Here is a 16132-nt window from a genome sequence, read left to right as displayed (position 1 = left end):
ATCACTGGCCAGGCCAGCATTTATTGCCTATCCCTACTTGCCCAAAGGGCAGTTCAGAGTTAATCATAGAAAGTTCTGAGAAAGGGTCACTCGACCCAAAACGTTAACTCTGATTTCTCTCCACAAATGCTGTCAGACCTGCTGAGCTTTTCCAGCAATTTCTAACTTTGTTTCTGATTTACTGCATCTGCAGTTCTTTGGCTTTTTTCAAATAAAAAAACAAATCATATTGCTGTGGTTATGGTGTCAAATGTAGGCCAGACCAGGTAAGAATGGCAGATTTCCTTCTACAAGGGACACAAGTGAATCAGATGGGTTTTTCCAACAATCAACAATAGTTCTTAACTCTGGTTTGTTTTTCTTTTTGAATTCATATCCCATCATCTGCCCATGATAAGAATCAAACCAGAACATTACTTTGGTCTCTGGATTAATAGTCAAGTGATAATACCATTTAAAACAACAGTTAATAGAAATGCTTTATTATAACTTAGAAAATGAGATTGCCTGCTACTGACCTTTACTAAACAAACAACCTCACTGAGTTAAGCTTACCACATCGAAGTCGCAACTCCCAGCATGCATCTTCCTTCGAAATTGAATCAGTCAGTAACAGCATTTCATACTGAAGACTGCTGGCCTGAAAGTAGGAAAAAAGTTTCAGAGAAGAAAATGTTCATGTAAGTGAAGGTCTACGTTAGAAACTGGGTTTTTCAGAGTAGATTGTGAGAGGATATGTGAGCAAGAGAATGTAAAAATGAGTCGGTATTTCTCTGAAACCAGTCAGTGCTTATGTGGCTCTCCCAATTTTCTTCTCCTGAATTCTTTGCAGTTAGGTAGTTGTTGAGTCTTCCTATCTCCCAAGTATCTTACTTGCTCACTTCAACATATTTCCATCATTTTCGGGGGGGGGGTGGGAAACATTTGCATCCTAGATCAGTATATTATTTGGCCTTTGAATACAGCACAGCCAAGCCCAATCCTGTTTTCACCACATGCCTGCACAGAAGATAAGCTAAGTTCCAAGACAAAATTCGTTGCCACTTGGGAGGCTTCATAAATTGTTTATGTCTGTAGGTCATGGTATGTGGTGCTGCCTCCATATGTCATGGTTCCTGATTGTCTGATGGCACCCCAATTGGCAATTCACATTGGAATACAATTTTCAATTGTACTGTTTTTCTTGGTGCAATGTGGCCTAGATCAGCATTAACTCAAGGAAAAGATTGCATAATTTGCATTAAATCCTGCCGCCACATTGGAACAAGAAAATCAGTGCTGCTCACATCATCGTATACCTGAAACAGTTGGCCCCCACTCCTCTTGTACGCCTGAGCACTGCTGCTGACATCACTGCTGTCTGCCCATTGAACACTTGTCACCCATTTTCTTATTCCATTTGCCACCTCCCTGACAACCCTGCTGCTAACACATTGTCACCTCCTTCCTTCTCATCACCCTGTTCCCTTGCTCATGGAGTAATGGAGCTGGGTGGTAAATGGATGGGAGGCAATGAGGGATCAAAATAGACAGCCAGGGACACAGGGTGCACGCCAAGGAGCAAATCATGTTCTTAGGATCCTAACCTATGGTTTTTGAGTTGAACACTGTGACAGCTACAGTCCTTAACCATGATTTTAGGCTGGCAGAGCAAGACAACACAACATTTAATACTATTCATATTACACAAACATTTGAAAATAACATTATTGAAGTTGCACTTGTTAAAACATCTTTGAGGCAGGTGGGTACTCGAAGCACCACGAGCAGTTACAGTGGCTTGCAGTAATATAAGCACATATGTGCCAGTTTCCACAACCTTAAAATTAGTTTTTTAAAAAAGTGCATGTCACGTAGAACATGTACATCCTTGGACACTATGAGCAATTTACCATGGCCAATCCACCTAATCAGTACATCTCTGGACTGTGGGGAGAAACCCATGCAGACACGGGGAGAACATGCAAACTCCACACAGTCACCAGAGGGTGGAATCGAACCTGGGGCACTAGCACTGTGAAGCAGCAGCACTAACCACTGAGCCACCATACTTCCACTTGACTTAATTAATCACTACTGGGAAATTCAACCAACCATGCTCATTTACAAGACTTCAAAAAAGATTCTAAAAGTTATATTGGTTCTATGGGATACAAGGGTGCTGATAAATACTTTATTAGCTTTGAAAGCAATTTGCTTCTCACAAATCTACCAAGCTGATTACAGTGCAACTAAGAAATGCCTCTTTTTTTTAAGAAAAAATGCAATTTTCACTAGCTTAAAACTGGTTACTCATGGGTTGTAGATTGCTTCTAATTAAAACATTTTTACTGTAAACTCACTTTCAGCTGTATTAATCGAACAACAATAAATTATCACTCAAATAGATCAAGGAGTATCTTTTTGAACTAATAGGTATATATTTATTTTTTACAAAACACTGCTTAATTGCCTGATTTCATGTAACAGATTTGGTATTCAGTCATATGCAAGAGAGTTTTAGTAGAGATTCGAGAGAAATAATTTCTCAAAGCACAGATAAATTGCCCGAAGTGGAAACTCTGTTCTGGAATTTGGGGGAAGTAATAATGCCTTAATACGGTGTAAAACCAAAACCTCTGATGTGTGGACAACTATAGAAAGGAAAACTGAAAGCTGCCGTCAGTGCCACCTATTTCCACCACAGGTTGAACTGAATCTTCATAGATGTGATCAATTATCATTTGCTGATATATACTGGATTTCAAATATTTCAAAACAATTCCTACAATAAGTCCCAATTACAAGTAAAACAAGGAGTAAAGTAAATCTTTAAACGATGTGAATTTTTAAACAATGTATTCAGAAAAGTTCGTGGATAGGACGGCTGTGGGATTTCTAGCAGATAGCTTGCCTGTCTGTTGCTGGATGCCACAGATCCTCTACAGAGAGGACCAAACTCAAAAGCAATAATGGAACAGTGGAAGTCTGTGCCTGAGCAGATTTTCTGAGATCAATTGCAGGCATTGTTCCTTTGTCCTTCACTGCAGAATTCAGGGTTACAACCATACTCACCAGATCAGGGTTGGCCCAGTGTCCTTTAAGTGCAGTTGAAACCTTGGCAATGATTAGGTCATTCATTTGTTGTGTTGCATCTGCATTATCTCTGAAAGTCAAGAGGAAAATATGATGGCTGTATAAATGCAGTAACAATAAAAGAGTAACAAAGCAAATAAAAATATTCCAGCAAAGGTATTAAGCATCAAAGAGGCTCAGTTGGTAACCCTCTTGCTACATTCAAAAGGTTATAGGTTCAAGCACCACACCAGGTCTTCAGCCCATAAATCAAGGCAAGTGTTTCAGTGCAGTACTGAGGGAGTGGTGCTGTATCAGATTCTTTAATGGTGACATTAAGGCTTGGTCTGCCTTTACAAGGTGGATTTAAAAGATTCTGTGGGATGACTGATATAGTAGCAGGGAATTACTTTAGTGATGCTGCCAATACGTATTGCTTGCTTGAAGAAAAATAGTTAAATGATAAATTCCAACGAACTCTGACAAGAGCTCATCAACATGAAACATTAACTCGGTTTCTCTCTTCATGATTTCTGCCTGACCTTCTGAGTATTTCCAGCATTTTGTTTTTTTAATCAATCAATTCATCATTTGTCAAAATTTTCTCTGTATAAATTAGATGGATTAGTTTGTTTGCAGTAACTAGACTTCAATGTTATTAATTGTCTGTGAAGTGCTAGAGGCCACTTTGAATATACAAAAAGGTTCTACATCTCCCTTCCTGGCCAACATGGACCATCCTGTAACCTGAATTCCCTATTTAACCCTGAGCTGAACCCCCAACTGTATATCCTCTCCGTCATTAATAACTCCCATTTTTACCTGCTGAAATCTTCAGCAATGCCGTTATAATCTTGGAACATGACCATTATAGTGCTCTCTCAGCTAACTAGGCAATATTCAGCAATGTTAGTTTGTCCAATATTCTTCTGTTATGTACTCTGACTCACAGCAGATTCTTTCATATATCACCCTTGTGCTGTTTGTCATGCATTGGCTCTTGATCCTTCTGGTCTAGCAATGTCTCAGCTTGAACATTTTCATCCATGTATTTAAATCCTTCGGTGGTCTCATGCCCACCTTCCCAATCGCACCAACCTTTGCTAACACTCTCTGCTCTTCCAAATCTGGTTGTTTATATATTCAACATGTCCATTGTCTTACAAATAGCAGCTGTGTTTTTAGTTGCCTAATTCATAAGCCTTTCCTCCTTTACAATGCTTGCTGGAGTTCAGTAGAATGGGGTGGGGAATCTCAGAAACCTACAAAATTCTATTAGGGCTAGACAGAGTAGATGCAAGAAAGATGGTCACAATGGTGGGGAAATCCAGAACCAGGAGTCACAGCTTGAGGTTACAGAAAAACCGCTTAGGATGGAGATTAGGAGAAACTTGTTCACCCACTGAGTGGTAAGCCTGTGGCATTCGCTACCACAGAAAGTAGTCAAGGCCAGTTACGTTGTATGATTTCAAGGTGAAGTTGGAAATAGCACTTGGGGACAAAGGGATCAAAGGATGGGGGAAAAGCAGGAACAAGCTACTGAGTGCAAGCTTAGCCATTCTCACATTGAATGGCTGAGCAGGCTTGAAGCGCCAAATGTCTTACACTTGCTCCTAGCTTCTACATTTCTATGGAAATTATGCTTGAAAACCTATTGGAATTTTGAGGTTGTAACAAGTAGAGTTGATATGGAAGTCAGTAGATGCAGTTTACTGCGACTTTTAGAAGGCTGTCGACAAGGTCCCACAATGGAGATAAACATATAAAATTAAAGCGCATGGCATTGGGGATAGTGTACTGACATGGAAAGAGGACTGGTTGGCAGACAGTAACCAGAGAGTAGAATTAAGCAGGACATTGCCAGCCAGTTGAGGACAATGACTAGTGGGGTACTGCAGGAATCATTGCTTGCACCCCAGCTATTCGCAATGTTTATTTATGATTTAGTTGAGGGAACTAAATGTAACATGTCCAAGTTTGCAGACAAAAGCTGGATGGGAGGCTGAACTGTGAGGAGGATGCAGAGATGCTTCAGTGTGATTTCAACAAGTTGAATGAGTGGGCAAACGCACGACAGATGAAATATAGTGTGGAATAATGAGAGGTTGTCCACTTCGGTAGCAAAGGCAGGAAAGCAGATTACTATCTGAATAACAACAGATTGGGTAAAGGCAACATGCAACTAGACCTGCATTTCCTTGCTACTGAATTCAAGCATGCAGGGGCAGCAGGTGGTGGTGAAAGCAAATGGTATGTTGGCCTTCATAGTGAGAGGATTCGAGTACAGGAGCAGGGATGTCTTGCTGCAATTGTACAGGACCTAGGTGAGGCCACACAAGAGTATCATACGCAGTTTTGGTTTCCTTACCTAAGGAACAAAGTTCTGGCTATGAGAGGAATGCAACAAAGGTTTACCAGACTGATTCCTGGGATGGCAGGATTGATATATGAAGAGTGACTGGATGGGGTAGGTCTATGCTCACTGGAGATCAGAGAAATGGGGAAATCTCAAAAACTACAAAATTCTAACAAGACTAGACAGGGTAAACGCAAGAAGGATGTTCCTGATGGCTGAGGAGACCACAATCAGGGGTCACAGTTTAAGGATACAGGTTAGACCATTTAAGACCGAGATGAGAAGGAAATTTCGTCATTGAGAAAGTAGAGAGCCTGTGGAATTCTCAGTTAAAGAAATCAGTCCAGGCTAAAACATTCAATGTTTTCAAAGAGGAGTTAGGTATAGCTCTAAAGGGATCAAAGAGTATGGGAGGAAGTGGGAACTGTGTACTGAGGTGGACGATCAGCAGACTGAATGGTGAAACAGGCTCGAAAGGCCAAATGGCCTACTCTTATTTATGCTTCTATATTCTACTCAAGTTTTGACTAGAAATGTTAAAAAGTAAAGCTTTCTAGTGAAACATTGACAATTTCTTTATCATTACAATAATTAAATATTTTTTGCAGATACACGCAGAGTGTAGTTAATCAAAGTGAAACACTGCAGGGTCAGGTAAAATTATTAAATGTTTGATAAAAGTGCACCAATGATTTCACAGAGCCAGAAATTACCTGAAGCTGTTCTTCAGCTTCTGGATTGACCGATAAACCTTTTTTATATTAAAAGTCCACTTCTTCTCTCTGAGATCTCAACAAGGGACGTGGAACTGATAGCTGAATAACTGGGGACATGCCTGGAGTAGATATTGTAGCAAGCCTGATCAAAATTCATGAAACTTACAAACGTAGGTTTGTCAGTCTCTACAGGGTGCAGACCAACAGTGCACAAATATCACTAATGCAAATGTAAAAGGCGCAGGTTACTTTTGATTTTTCAGAAATAATAACACCTTTAAACACCAGGGCTTGCATTACTTGGGAGATTGGTCATGATTTTTTTCAAATCATTTTGAAAGAACATCCTAACACAATCTCAAAGAAGCTTCTTGTCAAGAAAATGGAAGCTGATGAAGTTTTACTGACTGGAGTACAGATGATTAGTCACAAATGCCAAGAGCACAAGTACCATAGCAATAGGTACAGTCACCTTCTGCCTGTCTCCAGCTCCTGCATTAGGTCAGCTTACTGTCTTCTAACATTGGTATACAGTGTTCAATTTAGTTGGCATGTGTGGAGCACAAACTTGGACATTACTATTTCTGAGAACATGAGATGATGTCTGTAGCTTTCCTTGAACATACTTTGAAATTAGTCATTTTAAGAACAACTGAGAAGCATCAATAACAAAACAATGTTGACATTGCAACATCTTAAATCAGAATTCCTCTTCGAATGATTCCAGTCTTCTGATCCAATACCAACCTCGCTTCAACTGCTGGGAACTGGGATCAAGTACCAACAATCAACATAGGTGAAACGAAGAAACGAAGGAAGGAGGAAAAGGAGAGAAGAAAATTCATCCTATTTTAGGTGAACGTTTGGTCTGTTTGGGTGCAACACTAAATTCTATGTTCTGAAATGACAGTTCCAGTACCAACTGCCAAATATTCCATCCAATGCAGCCCAGTCCCTCATGGAAAACAGACTATCCATCTTGTTAACTAATTGCTGCCCTCTAATATCAGAAAAAGAGCTCACTCTCCTGACATACCTTGTTAACAAGCACATCAGTTGTCGGACTTCCTCTCTCATTGAAGCAGTACCACGCCGCAGATTATAATCAAACAGCTCTCTGATAAGTCCCTGGGAAACCAGAATCTGCCGTATTGTGTTGTTGGTAGCGAGGGCACGAAGCAATGTTATACAATGCTCAGTAACAGCTGAGGCACAGCCATAACACTTTGTTGAAGAGGTGTGACCACAGCCAAGGACAGACAGAGCTCGATATTGACTGGCTGTGAACGTGGGCTGAGTTGATGATCGTGATGACTTTGTTGCAGCTTCTCGTTGATGAAGATCATATTCCAGCAGCTCCTTCCGTGAAGCCAGCACTTTCTGTAAAACAAACAAGATGTTGAAACTGTTTGTCATACAACTTGATGAACCCTAAATTAAATGTTCAAAAGTTAATGCACACTTTTAAATCCAAGACATTTAATCATCACAACAACAGCATATTTAATTTTACAGCTACCTGCCTTACTGTTCACCGCCTCGAGTTATATTATTCTTATAAAATCTTGTGTATGTTGGACAAACTTGACATTTATTTGAATTTTTCTACCTGAATAATTTTGGACAACTCATCGAAGGACGTCTTGCAATCGCCACAATATTCCTGAGCCAGTTGCTGGATGTAGCGATTCACACTTGCTGCAGTTGAGCTGATTCCAGCAACACCACTGGAATCATCCTGGGAAATAAGAATGAATGAATAATTAAGGCTAATTTCTTGACGTACAAAATGCAACTGATTTCCACAGCTGTTAAAAGAACAGACAGGACATTTAAAACATCGGACCATTCAGTCCTTCACATCTGATTCGTCTTTCAAAACCGTTCATGGACATTCCAGTTGTGTTCTTAACTCCAGTTTCCTGTTTGTTTCCATAACCTTCAATACAATCTCTTGGCTATCAAAAGTCAACCTAACTCAGCCGAGTAAACTCAAATGACCGAACCTCCAGGTGTTTTCCGGAATAGAATTCCGTAAACTAAGGTCCATCAGAAAAAAAAAGTCATCTCAGTCTTAAAACAGGATTTTTTTTTTTTTTTTTTTTTTTAAAACTGACTCTTAGTTCTGTGAATGAAGTACAAAAGCAAAAATGTCACACTATAGAAAGCACCAATTTGTCCAGTAAGGATTGTGGCCAATTCTGAGAAGTTGAGATTTATTAAAATGCCTGGAATGAGGGATGCAGTTATATGGAAAGTCTGGAGAAGCTGGAATGGTTTTCCTTAAAGTAAAATAGGTTCAAAAGATATGCAAAAGAAACGCTCAACATGATGTGGAAATTGTTAGAACAGAAGGGGAAAAATATTTGACTGGTAGGATGTTTAGTGACCAGAGAACACAAGTTTAAGGCAACTGTCAAAAAAAGTCCGAAGTATAACAGAGGAATTTTATGAGATTTGGTGAGATCTGGAATTCATTAGCTGAAAGAGTAGTGGAAACAGATTTAACATTAACTTTCAAAAGTGAATTAGATGTGCTCTTAAAAAGGAATATTTTGCAGGATATTGGTGAAGAACAGTGGATTCAAGCCAATAAAGATGCACAACTCTAATAACATGCTAGCACGGGAATAATGGGCAATTGGCCTCCTTCTATACTGAATTATTCTGTGAAATGGAAGCATAAAGTGAATAAAAGAGATTGATAATGGACTGGCAAATATTAGACTTCAGAGTCTGAATAAAGCAGGCGCTTGATGAAACATTTTGGTTGCCCATGTACAGAACTGAATGAGTAGAGAAATTATCACTTCTTAAATACACAGACACAGTACCTGCAAGTCATTCGAAAAACAGTTTGCTCACATTGTAATTGTAGAGATTTATTTTAATATTTGAGACTCCCTCATTCCCTGCCCGAATCTCTTTTACCCCCGGACTTCTACCTTTAAAAGTCATTGAGACCCACCTATTCAATGCAGTTTTTAGTCATCAACAATAGAAACAGAAATTGCTGTTCTAGAAAATAGAAAAACTCAGTAGGATGGTATCATCAATGCGGAGAAAGCAGAGTTAACGTTTTAGGTCCAGTGACCCTTCTTCAGAACTGATATTAGCTGCATAAAGATTGGTATTTATGCAGAGAATGGGGAAAGAGTAAACGATTGCTCGTGATGGAACCCAAACAAAGAGGAAAACAGTTGGACAGACGAAGGACTGGGTAAAGTTCAGCCTGGGAGAATAAATAGCTATTAATGGGACTATTAATAGCTGATGATGGGTTGTGTGGTAGCAGCCCATGTGATGACAAGACCTGGTGTGTGTGGGGTTGTGATAAAACTTGGAGGAAGGTGCTAAAACCCCCGACTCAATAGAATCCAGGAGGCTGCAGAGTTCCCAAGTGGAAAATGAGGTGTTGTTCTTCCAGGTCGCGCAGAGCTTCTCTGCAGCAATGCAGCAAGCTCAAGACAGAGATGTTGGCCAGGCAACACAGTGGTGTGTTTAAATGACAGGCAACTGGAAGCTCAGGATCATTTTTGTGGACAGAATGTAGGTTGTTCTGCAAAGTGGTCACTCAATTTGCACTTCGTTTCCCCCATGTAGAGGGACATTATGAGCAGTGAATGCAAACAAGAGTGAACTGCTTCCTCTTGAGGGTGAGTTTGGGTGTGGTGCTGTTACCACCTTCTGCGACTACAGGGGAAAATGCTGGGAGTGAAGGAGGAGTGGACCAGGGTGTCCCAGAGAGAATGGTCCCTGTGGATGGCTGTAAAGGGAGGGGAATATACGTGTCTGGTGGCGGCATGCCACTGGAGGTGGCAGAAATGGCACTCTGTGATTTTAGTCACCACACTAGTTGTGTCTGTTTCTATTATTATTTCTGTAAAGTCCCTGGTGAGATTCTATACATAATTAAAAAGTGTCTACAAAGGGACAGGTTGCCCTGCTAAATATCTTTCAACCAGTGAAACCTTTACCTGTGGTTTCTCAGGAGCTGCCTCACTAACTTTCACCAACAAAGTTTCAAGCTGTGGCCTGTGTCCCATCAGCTGATGATAAACACGGTCAGCTTTATCCAACAGAGTGTTTATGTTTGTCACCGCCTGCAGGACCAAAGCCAAGACAGAACAAAATTAGTAAAATTACAGCATCTTGATTTAAAAGGCAGAAAGGCAAAATATAATCAAAGGGGTTGTAATCCAATGATTCTCAACCAGATATTCCCCAAAACTAGTCCAATAAAGGGGGTCACGCCCCGGCTAAGTCTAAAACAGAGTCAGAGTATTTCCCCAGGTCATCTCACCTTCTTTCTGTCCTCCTCATTTTCAATTGGGTCCACTGCACAGCATGGTTTGGCATACAGCATGAAATCAAACCGTGCATATTTGCAGAATCCACAGGCATTGCATAGGAAAGGATCTTTCTCATCATAATTAATAGACCTGTTAAAAAGACAGCAGTTGAATTGCTCTCAATGATCATAATTTTCTCATGACATCCACCTAAAAGATTACTCAGGACAGAATAAAGTAATAAAGTAAGAGTCAAATCAAGTTACTGAGCATAAATAGACAGTCGGAATTTACTAAATGTGCAACCAAAGATTAAATGCAGGCTCCCCAATAAACAGACATTCGTGCCACACAAGTGCTAGGCAATGACAAATTGCAACTGAGAATCTAACCATCTCCCCATGACATTCCATGGTATTGCCATTGCAGAATCAACAAACATGCTTGGGGTTTTGGCTAGAAACTGAACTGGGTCAGCTACATAAATACTGTGGCTACAAGAGCCGATTAGAGGGTGAAAATTTGGAAGTAGTTAACTCAGTTCCTGGCTCTACAAAGTATTGCCCACCTTCTACAAGAGACTCATGTGGATCAGTGTGTTTCCAATGACACTCAAGAGGCTTGGCGCCATGCAAGACAGAACAGTCCATTTGATTAGCACACCACCCACCAACTTCAAAATTCACTCCCTCCATCATCAGTACAATGCAATCTGTACTATATTTAACTTTCACTGTTGCAACTCAACAAGTCACCTTCAACAGCACACTCCAAATCATTTACCATCCAGAAGGACAAGGGCTGCTGATGAATGGGAACACCATTCCCTTGAAATTCCCATGAAATTCCCATTCAAGCCAAACACCATCCTGATATGCACATATATTGATGCTCCTTCAGCATCACTTGATTAGGCTCCTAGATCTCCTGCCCCAACAGCACAGACTATATCCCTAGAGGGATAGCACTGGCTCAAGATGATGTCCTACCACAACCTTCTCAAGGTCAGTTAGGGATGGGCAATAAATGCTGGCCTAGACACCTGCATACCACAGAAGAATAAAAACAAGGTGACTTTCAAAGATGCATGTTCATGGAACAGATTCATTGAGACAAAATTAAATTCCTTTCCTGGCACTGCAATGTGCCTCAAAGCAGAATGCGCACATTGGCCACTACGTTACAATCAGCCCAGTAACTGCACTATTTTGCAAAATCCTCAGGCCTCCTAAAGGATAAAATATAGATAACAGGTAAAAATCATTTCAAGTAATAGATAAAAATTCATGTTTTTACTTTCGCACTTGAAGTGCTGAGCTCAGATTGTTTCTAAAACTATTTCCATCAGTTGCCTGCATGTCATATTGTGTTTAAGTGACCTGCCAATGCCATGCAAAAGTGATCGCAAACTTCATTTTGGTGCTCTCCACTAATATATCTCAACTACCCTGACTATGCAAAATACTGTTGGTCAAGTCAATTGGGAAACCAGTCTTCGTATTCATCAAATCAGTCAACTGAAAAATAGAAAGTATTTAAAACTATTTAATTTTTGACAAAATATTTCAGAGATTCAAAATTTATTTCAACTTCTAATAACTATAGGGTGAAAGCAGCTGTATTGTGAACAACAGTATTTGGAATGTTTACCAGAGAAGCTATATGTCACAAGTGTGACTGACAGTCAAGAAAGTGTCATCCAAATCTCATCAACACAGTAGCATAGTCTGAGATGTAATTGTGAACTCCAGAGTAAGGCATAGTATTATTGTTATTGTTTTATGTTAATTTTATTTTCACCAGTTGTCTACAAGTCCACTCACCTGCATTTGTGGCACTGGTATACATTCTCCCCACAGTTACCACAAACACCTGGATTGGCAGGAACGGATGCACTGCAACGTGGACACTGCAAGGTCTCGGTTGATGCTTGGTAATTCTCATAAAAGTCAGCAAACTCAATCATGAGGTTGGATGCTACAATGGGGAGTGGGAGATCAATCTTCACTTCAGTCTGACCTGGTGTTAGCTGAACCTTTTTAGCTTTGTGCCAACGAGCGGGCCTAAAGAGAAAGGTCATGTGGTTGGTGAGGCAAAAATGACCATAGAACAAAGTTAGAATTTAGTCAGGTCATAAACTGTAAAATTTGAACCACACCTGAATTGATTTAGAATTACACTATTTACATTAAATGCAATAAAATCAAGCAAGACCATGTGAGCAGAAACTCACTGACACTGGGCAGTGGTTTCCATTCATTGTTTTAGACGGCCTTTACTGTCCTCAGGATGTCGCAAAATGACTCGCAGCTGATTATTTACCCTTGAAGTGTACATTACCGCAGAAATGCTCGTTCAATTTGGCAACAAGGCCCACAAACAACAAAGAAATATGTGACTATACATCTACTTTTAACATTGCCACGTCAAAGTGTAAAGCCCTGATCATCTTTCAGTAATGTATGAAACCATTTATGTCCACCTGAGGGCAGACAAATTAACATGCCATCTGAAAGAAGGAACCTCTGACATTGCCTAAAAATTCCCACCTCGGATAAGAATGTTAGCACTAAATCAAGACTGACATTCAAGTAAAAGCATGGTCTAAATGAGCACGAAGAGTGACAGGAGATTTTTTATCAACACAGAATATGCAGAAAATAATTCAATTTGCAGACTGTTTACAGATAGCCAGAACTTGCACCTCCATTTTGGAAAAACTAAAACCAAACATTCATTCATCATCATTTAAAAGTATGTAATTATAGCCAGATACTCACTTGTTTTTCAGTTCTACAATAGCCTGCACTGTTCTGTTGTTGTAATATAGATTAATGGTGCGAACCATCTTAGTGCGTTTCAGATCTCCAATCTTCACAGTCACTTTGCTGATGGTGTGACTGCCAATCAGTTTCACCACTTGCTGTGTAGTTGTGTAGCGTGTGTCTACTTTGATTGATGAAAGCTTAATATTCTGAAAAGAGACCACTTAAAATTACCAAAACATTTACGTGGATAAAATACAAGAGAAAACTAAGATGGAATTGGCAGTCCAGTGCGGAGTTTATTCGTTCCTTTGGGAGTTCACACTATGTATTACTCAATCATTGGGAGAGTGACAGATTTCTGTGGTTGACAGGATGGTTTGGTTGTGTCAGACCAAAACATGAGCAGAAAGCAATCATATTTTCAAAACCACATGCAACAGAAACAAATTTCTAACCAATAATATTCATGGAGGAGAATGATGATAACGACAGACACAGAAACAAATAAAATCTTCATACATTCAAGGAAACAGCTTTCCAGAGGAAAAGAAGAACGTTAAAATGGTTGCTCTTACTGCAATGCCAGACATACAGCCAGGTGTACTTTTATACTTACTGTGAATGGCACCTCAGGGTTATTACAGACAAGACAGGGATCACTCTCTAGGTAGTATCCATCAAACTCAACTAGACCAGACAGCATACTGTACCAAAGTAAAAGAGAAAATATAGGGACATTATTGAATCTGCAAACAGCATAACAACAGCACTTCTTTCAACAGTTCTTGGTCTACATATAATGTGCTCATTTATGACAAACAACAGTCATTTAAATAAATATGTTGCTCACTTATAAATGTTGGAGTTGGGGTGGTTGGTGAGAATATGGTTCTGAGTACGAAGAATCTCCACTGCCTTGTGAGAGTATTCTTTCAGCTAAGAACAAAAAGAAACTGGCAGTCAAATACAACATGAATAATGCAGGAATATACAATGCAGGAATATACAAAACTGTCAAATTCCCTACAAGGATTTGATCTTGTAATGCTGCAGACATTGGCCACAACCCACTGCCACTTTCTTTTTACCTTTTTTTCAGTCTGTGGAGTCTTCAGTGAGAAGTACCCCAGAAGATCCACAAACTGTGCAGCTTTGCGTCCATAAGCTGGGAGCTCTGGCCAAATTGACCACATCAAGTCCAGTAACAGCTCCTGTTGCGATTTGCCAGAACTCCTAAGTTGTACCAAAATAAAAAAAAATTCTACAATTAGCAGAAGCAAAAAACCAAAGAAACATCACCGTGAGGTAGGCTATTTCCACAGCATACCTGACATCACCACCATCCCACTCAAATTCTATGTTGCAATCTCCTCCATTCCCCCTCCTCCTCAAAACACACCCTCCACAAACACCCAGACCAACCAGATCACATTCTGACTTGTAAATACACAGACACCAGTACCCCTCATTTCCACCTTTCCAGACTACGCCCATCTTAAACTTCCACTACCTGAGGGGTTACTACAACATAGGAGCAGTCCAACCCTGTTGTCCTGAATCACTGTTCAGGCCTAAGAGGATCTAATAAGAGCACTGTACAGATGCAACTTAACTTTCCGCTTCCTTGTATCTTGACCTCAAGGTAAAAGGTGATATTCCATTATCATTCAGTGATTTCTGGACTACCCCTAAATCTCTGTTCCTTACCGTTTCCAGTTTTTATCATTGAGAACATACTCTGATCTATGTTCTTTGGGTCTAAAAAGTAGATGACATATTTGCCAAACAGAAGCTGCATGTCACAGACAGAGCTGAGCAATGCCATAATCAACAAATCAGATCAAATATCTGCAGTCATGCCACATTCAACTGTCAAGTGCAATGGTCAATTTAAAACCTACGATACATCATAGTATACAACTCCATCTGGATTCATGATTTTAAAGCACTGAGTGTCAGACACTGACTGCAAGGCATCTGACATTGTTAAAAGAAGTTCAACCCTCACACCCCATCCACGCAATAAAAACCAAAAAAGAATCCCCCTCGTCCTCACGTACCACCCCACCAACCTCCGGATCCAACGCATCATCCTCCGACACTTCCGCCATCTGCAATCCGACCCCACCACCAAAGACATCTTTCCCTCCCCACCCTTATCTGCTTTCCGGAGGGACCACTCTCTCCGTGACTCCCTTGTCCGCTCCACACTCCCCTCCAGCTCCACCACACCCGGCACTTTTCCCTGCAACCGCAGGAAGTGCTACACCTGTCCCCATACCTCCATCCCAGGCCCCAAGAAGACTTTCCACATCAAGCAGATGTTCACCTGCACATCTGCCAATGCGGTATTACTGCATCCGCTGTACCCGGTGTGGCTTCCTCTACAATCGGGGAAACCAAGCGGAGGCTCGGGGACCGCTTTGCAGAACACCTACGCTCGGTTCGCAACAAACAACTGCACCTCCCAGTCGCGAACCATTTCAACTCCCCCTCCCATTCCTCAGACGACATGTCCATCCTGGGCCTCCTGCAGTGCCACAACGATGCCACCCGAAGGTTGCAGGAACAGCAACTCATATTCCGCTTGGGAATCCTGCAGCCCAATGGTATCAATGTGGATTTCACAAGCTTCAAAATCTCCCCTCCTCCTACCGCATCCCAAAACCAGTCCAGCTCGTCCCTGCCTCCCTAACCTGTTCTTCCTCCCACCTATCCCCTCCTCCCACCTCAAGCCGCACCTCCATCTCCTACCGAATAACCTCATCCCACCCCCTTGACCTGTCCGTCCTCCCTGGACTGACCTATCCCCTCCCTAACTCCCCACTTACACTCACCTTTACTGGCCCCAACCCTGCCTCTTCGACTTGTTTGTTTCCTCTCCACCTATCCTCTCCTCTATCCATCTTCTAGCCACCTCCCACTCTCTCCCTATTTCAGAACCCC

At 41.0% G+C, this 16132-nt stretch overlaps 2 protein-coding genes across 10 annotated transcripts in view; both read right to left on the bottom strand.

Annotated features, from left to right (window-relative positions):
* aldh4a1 (aldehyde dehydrogenase 4 family, member A1) overlaps positions 1–16132 on the bottom strand; it is a 419312-nt gene that overhangs the window by 153991 nt on the left and 249189 nt on the right. The gene's annotated exons all lie outside the window — the stretch shown is intronic.
* The window catches only part of ubr4 (ubiquitin protein ligase E3 component n-recognin 4), a 259887-nt gene that overhangs the window by 53528 nt on the left and 190227 nt on the right, over positions 1–16132 (bottom strand). For all 7 annotated transcript variants that reach the window (XM_048614952.1, XM_048614953.1, XM_048614955.1 and 4 more), the window contains 11 exons: positions 14275–14419; positions 14037–14122; positions 13803–13890; positions 13199–13392; positions 12242–12481; positions 10430–10568; positions 10104–10229; positions 7736–7864; positions 7163–7506; positions 3055–3145; positions 556–640 (listed from right to left, as the gene is read on the bottom strand). In XM_048614952.1, coding sequence (XP_048470909.1) covers positions 556–640; positions 3055–3145; positions 7163–7506; positions 7736–7864; positions 10104–10229; positions 10430–10568; positions 12242–12481; positions 13199–13392; positions 13803–13890; positions 14037–14122; positions 14275–14419 — 1667 coding nt within the window. The remainder of the gene's footprint in view (positions 1–555; positions 641–3054; positions 3146–7162; positions 7507–7735; positions 7865–10103; positions 10230–10429; positions 10569–12241; positions 12482–13198; positions 13393–13802; positions 13891–14036; positions 14123–14274; positions 14420–16132) is intronic.

Source organism: Rhincodon typus, chromosome 31 (genome assembly GCF_021869965.1).
Source record: "Rhincodon typus isolate 14 chromosome 31, sRhiTyp1.1, whole genome shotgun sequence".
NCBI classification, from domain to species: Eukaryota; Metazoa; Chordata; class Chondrichthyes; order Orectolobiformes; family Rhincodontidae; genus Rhincodon; species Rhincodon typus.
This window is presented reverse-complemented; position numbering and strand designations above follow the sequence as displayed.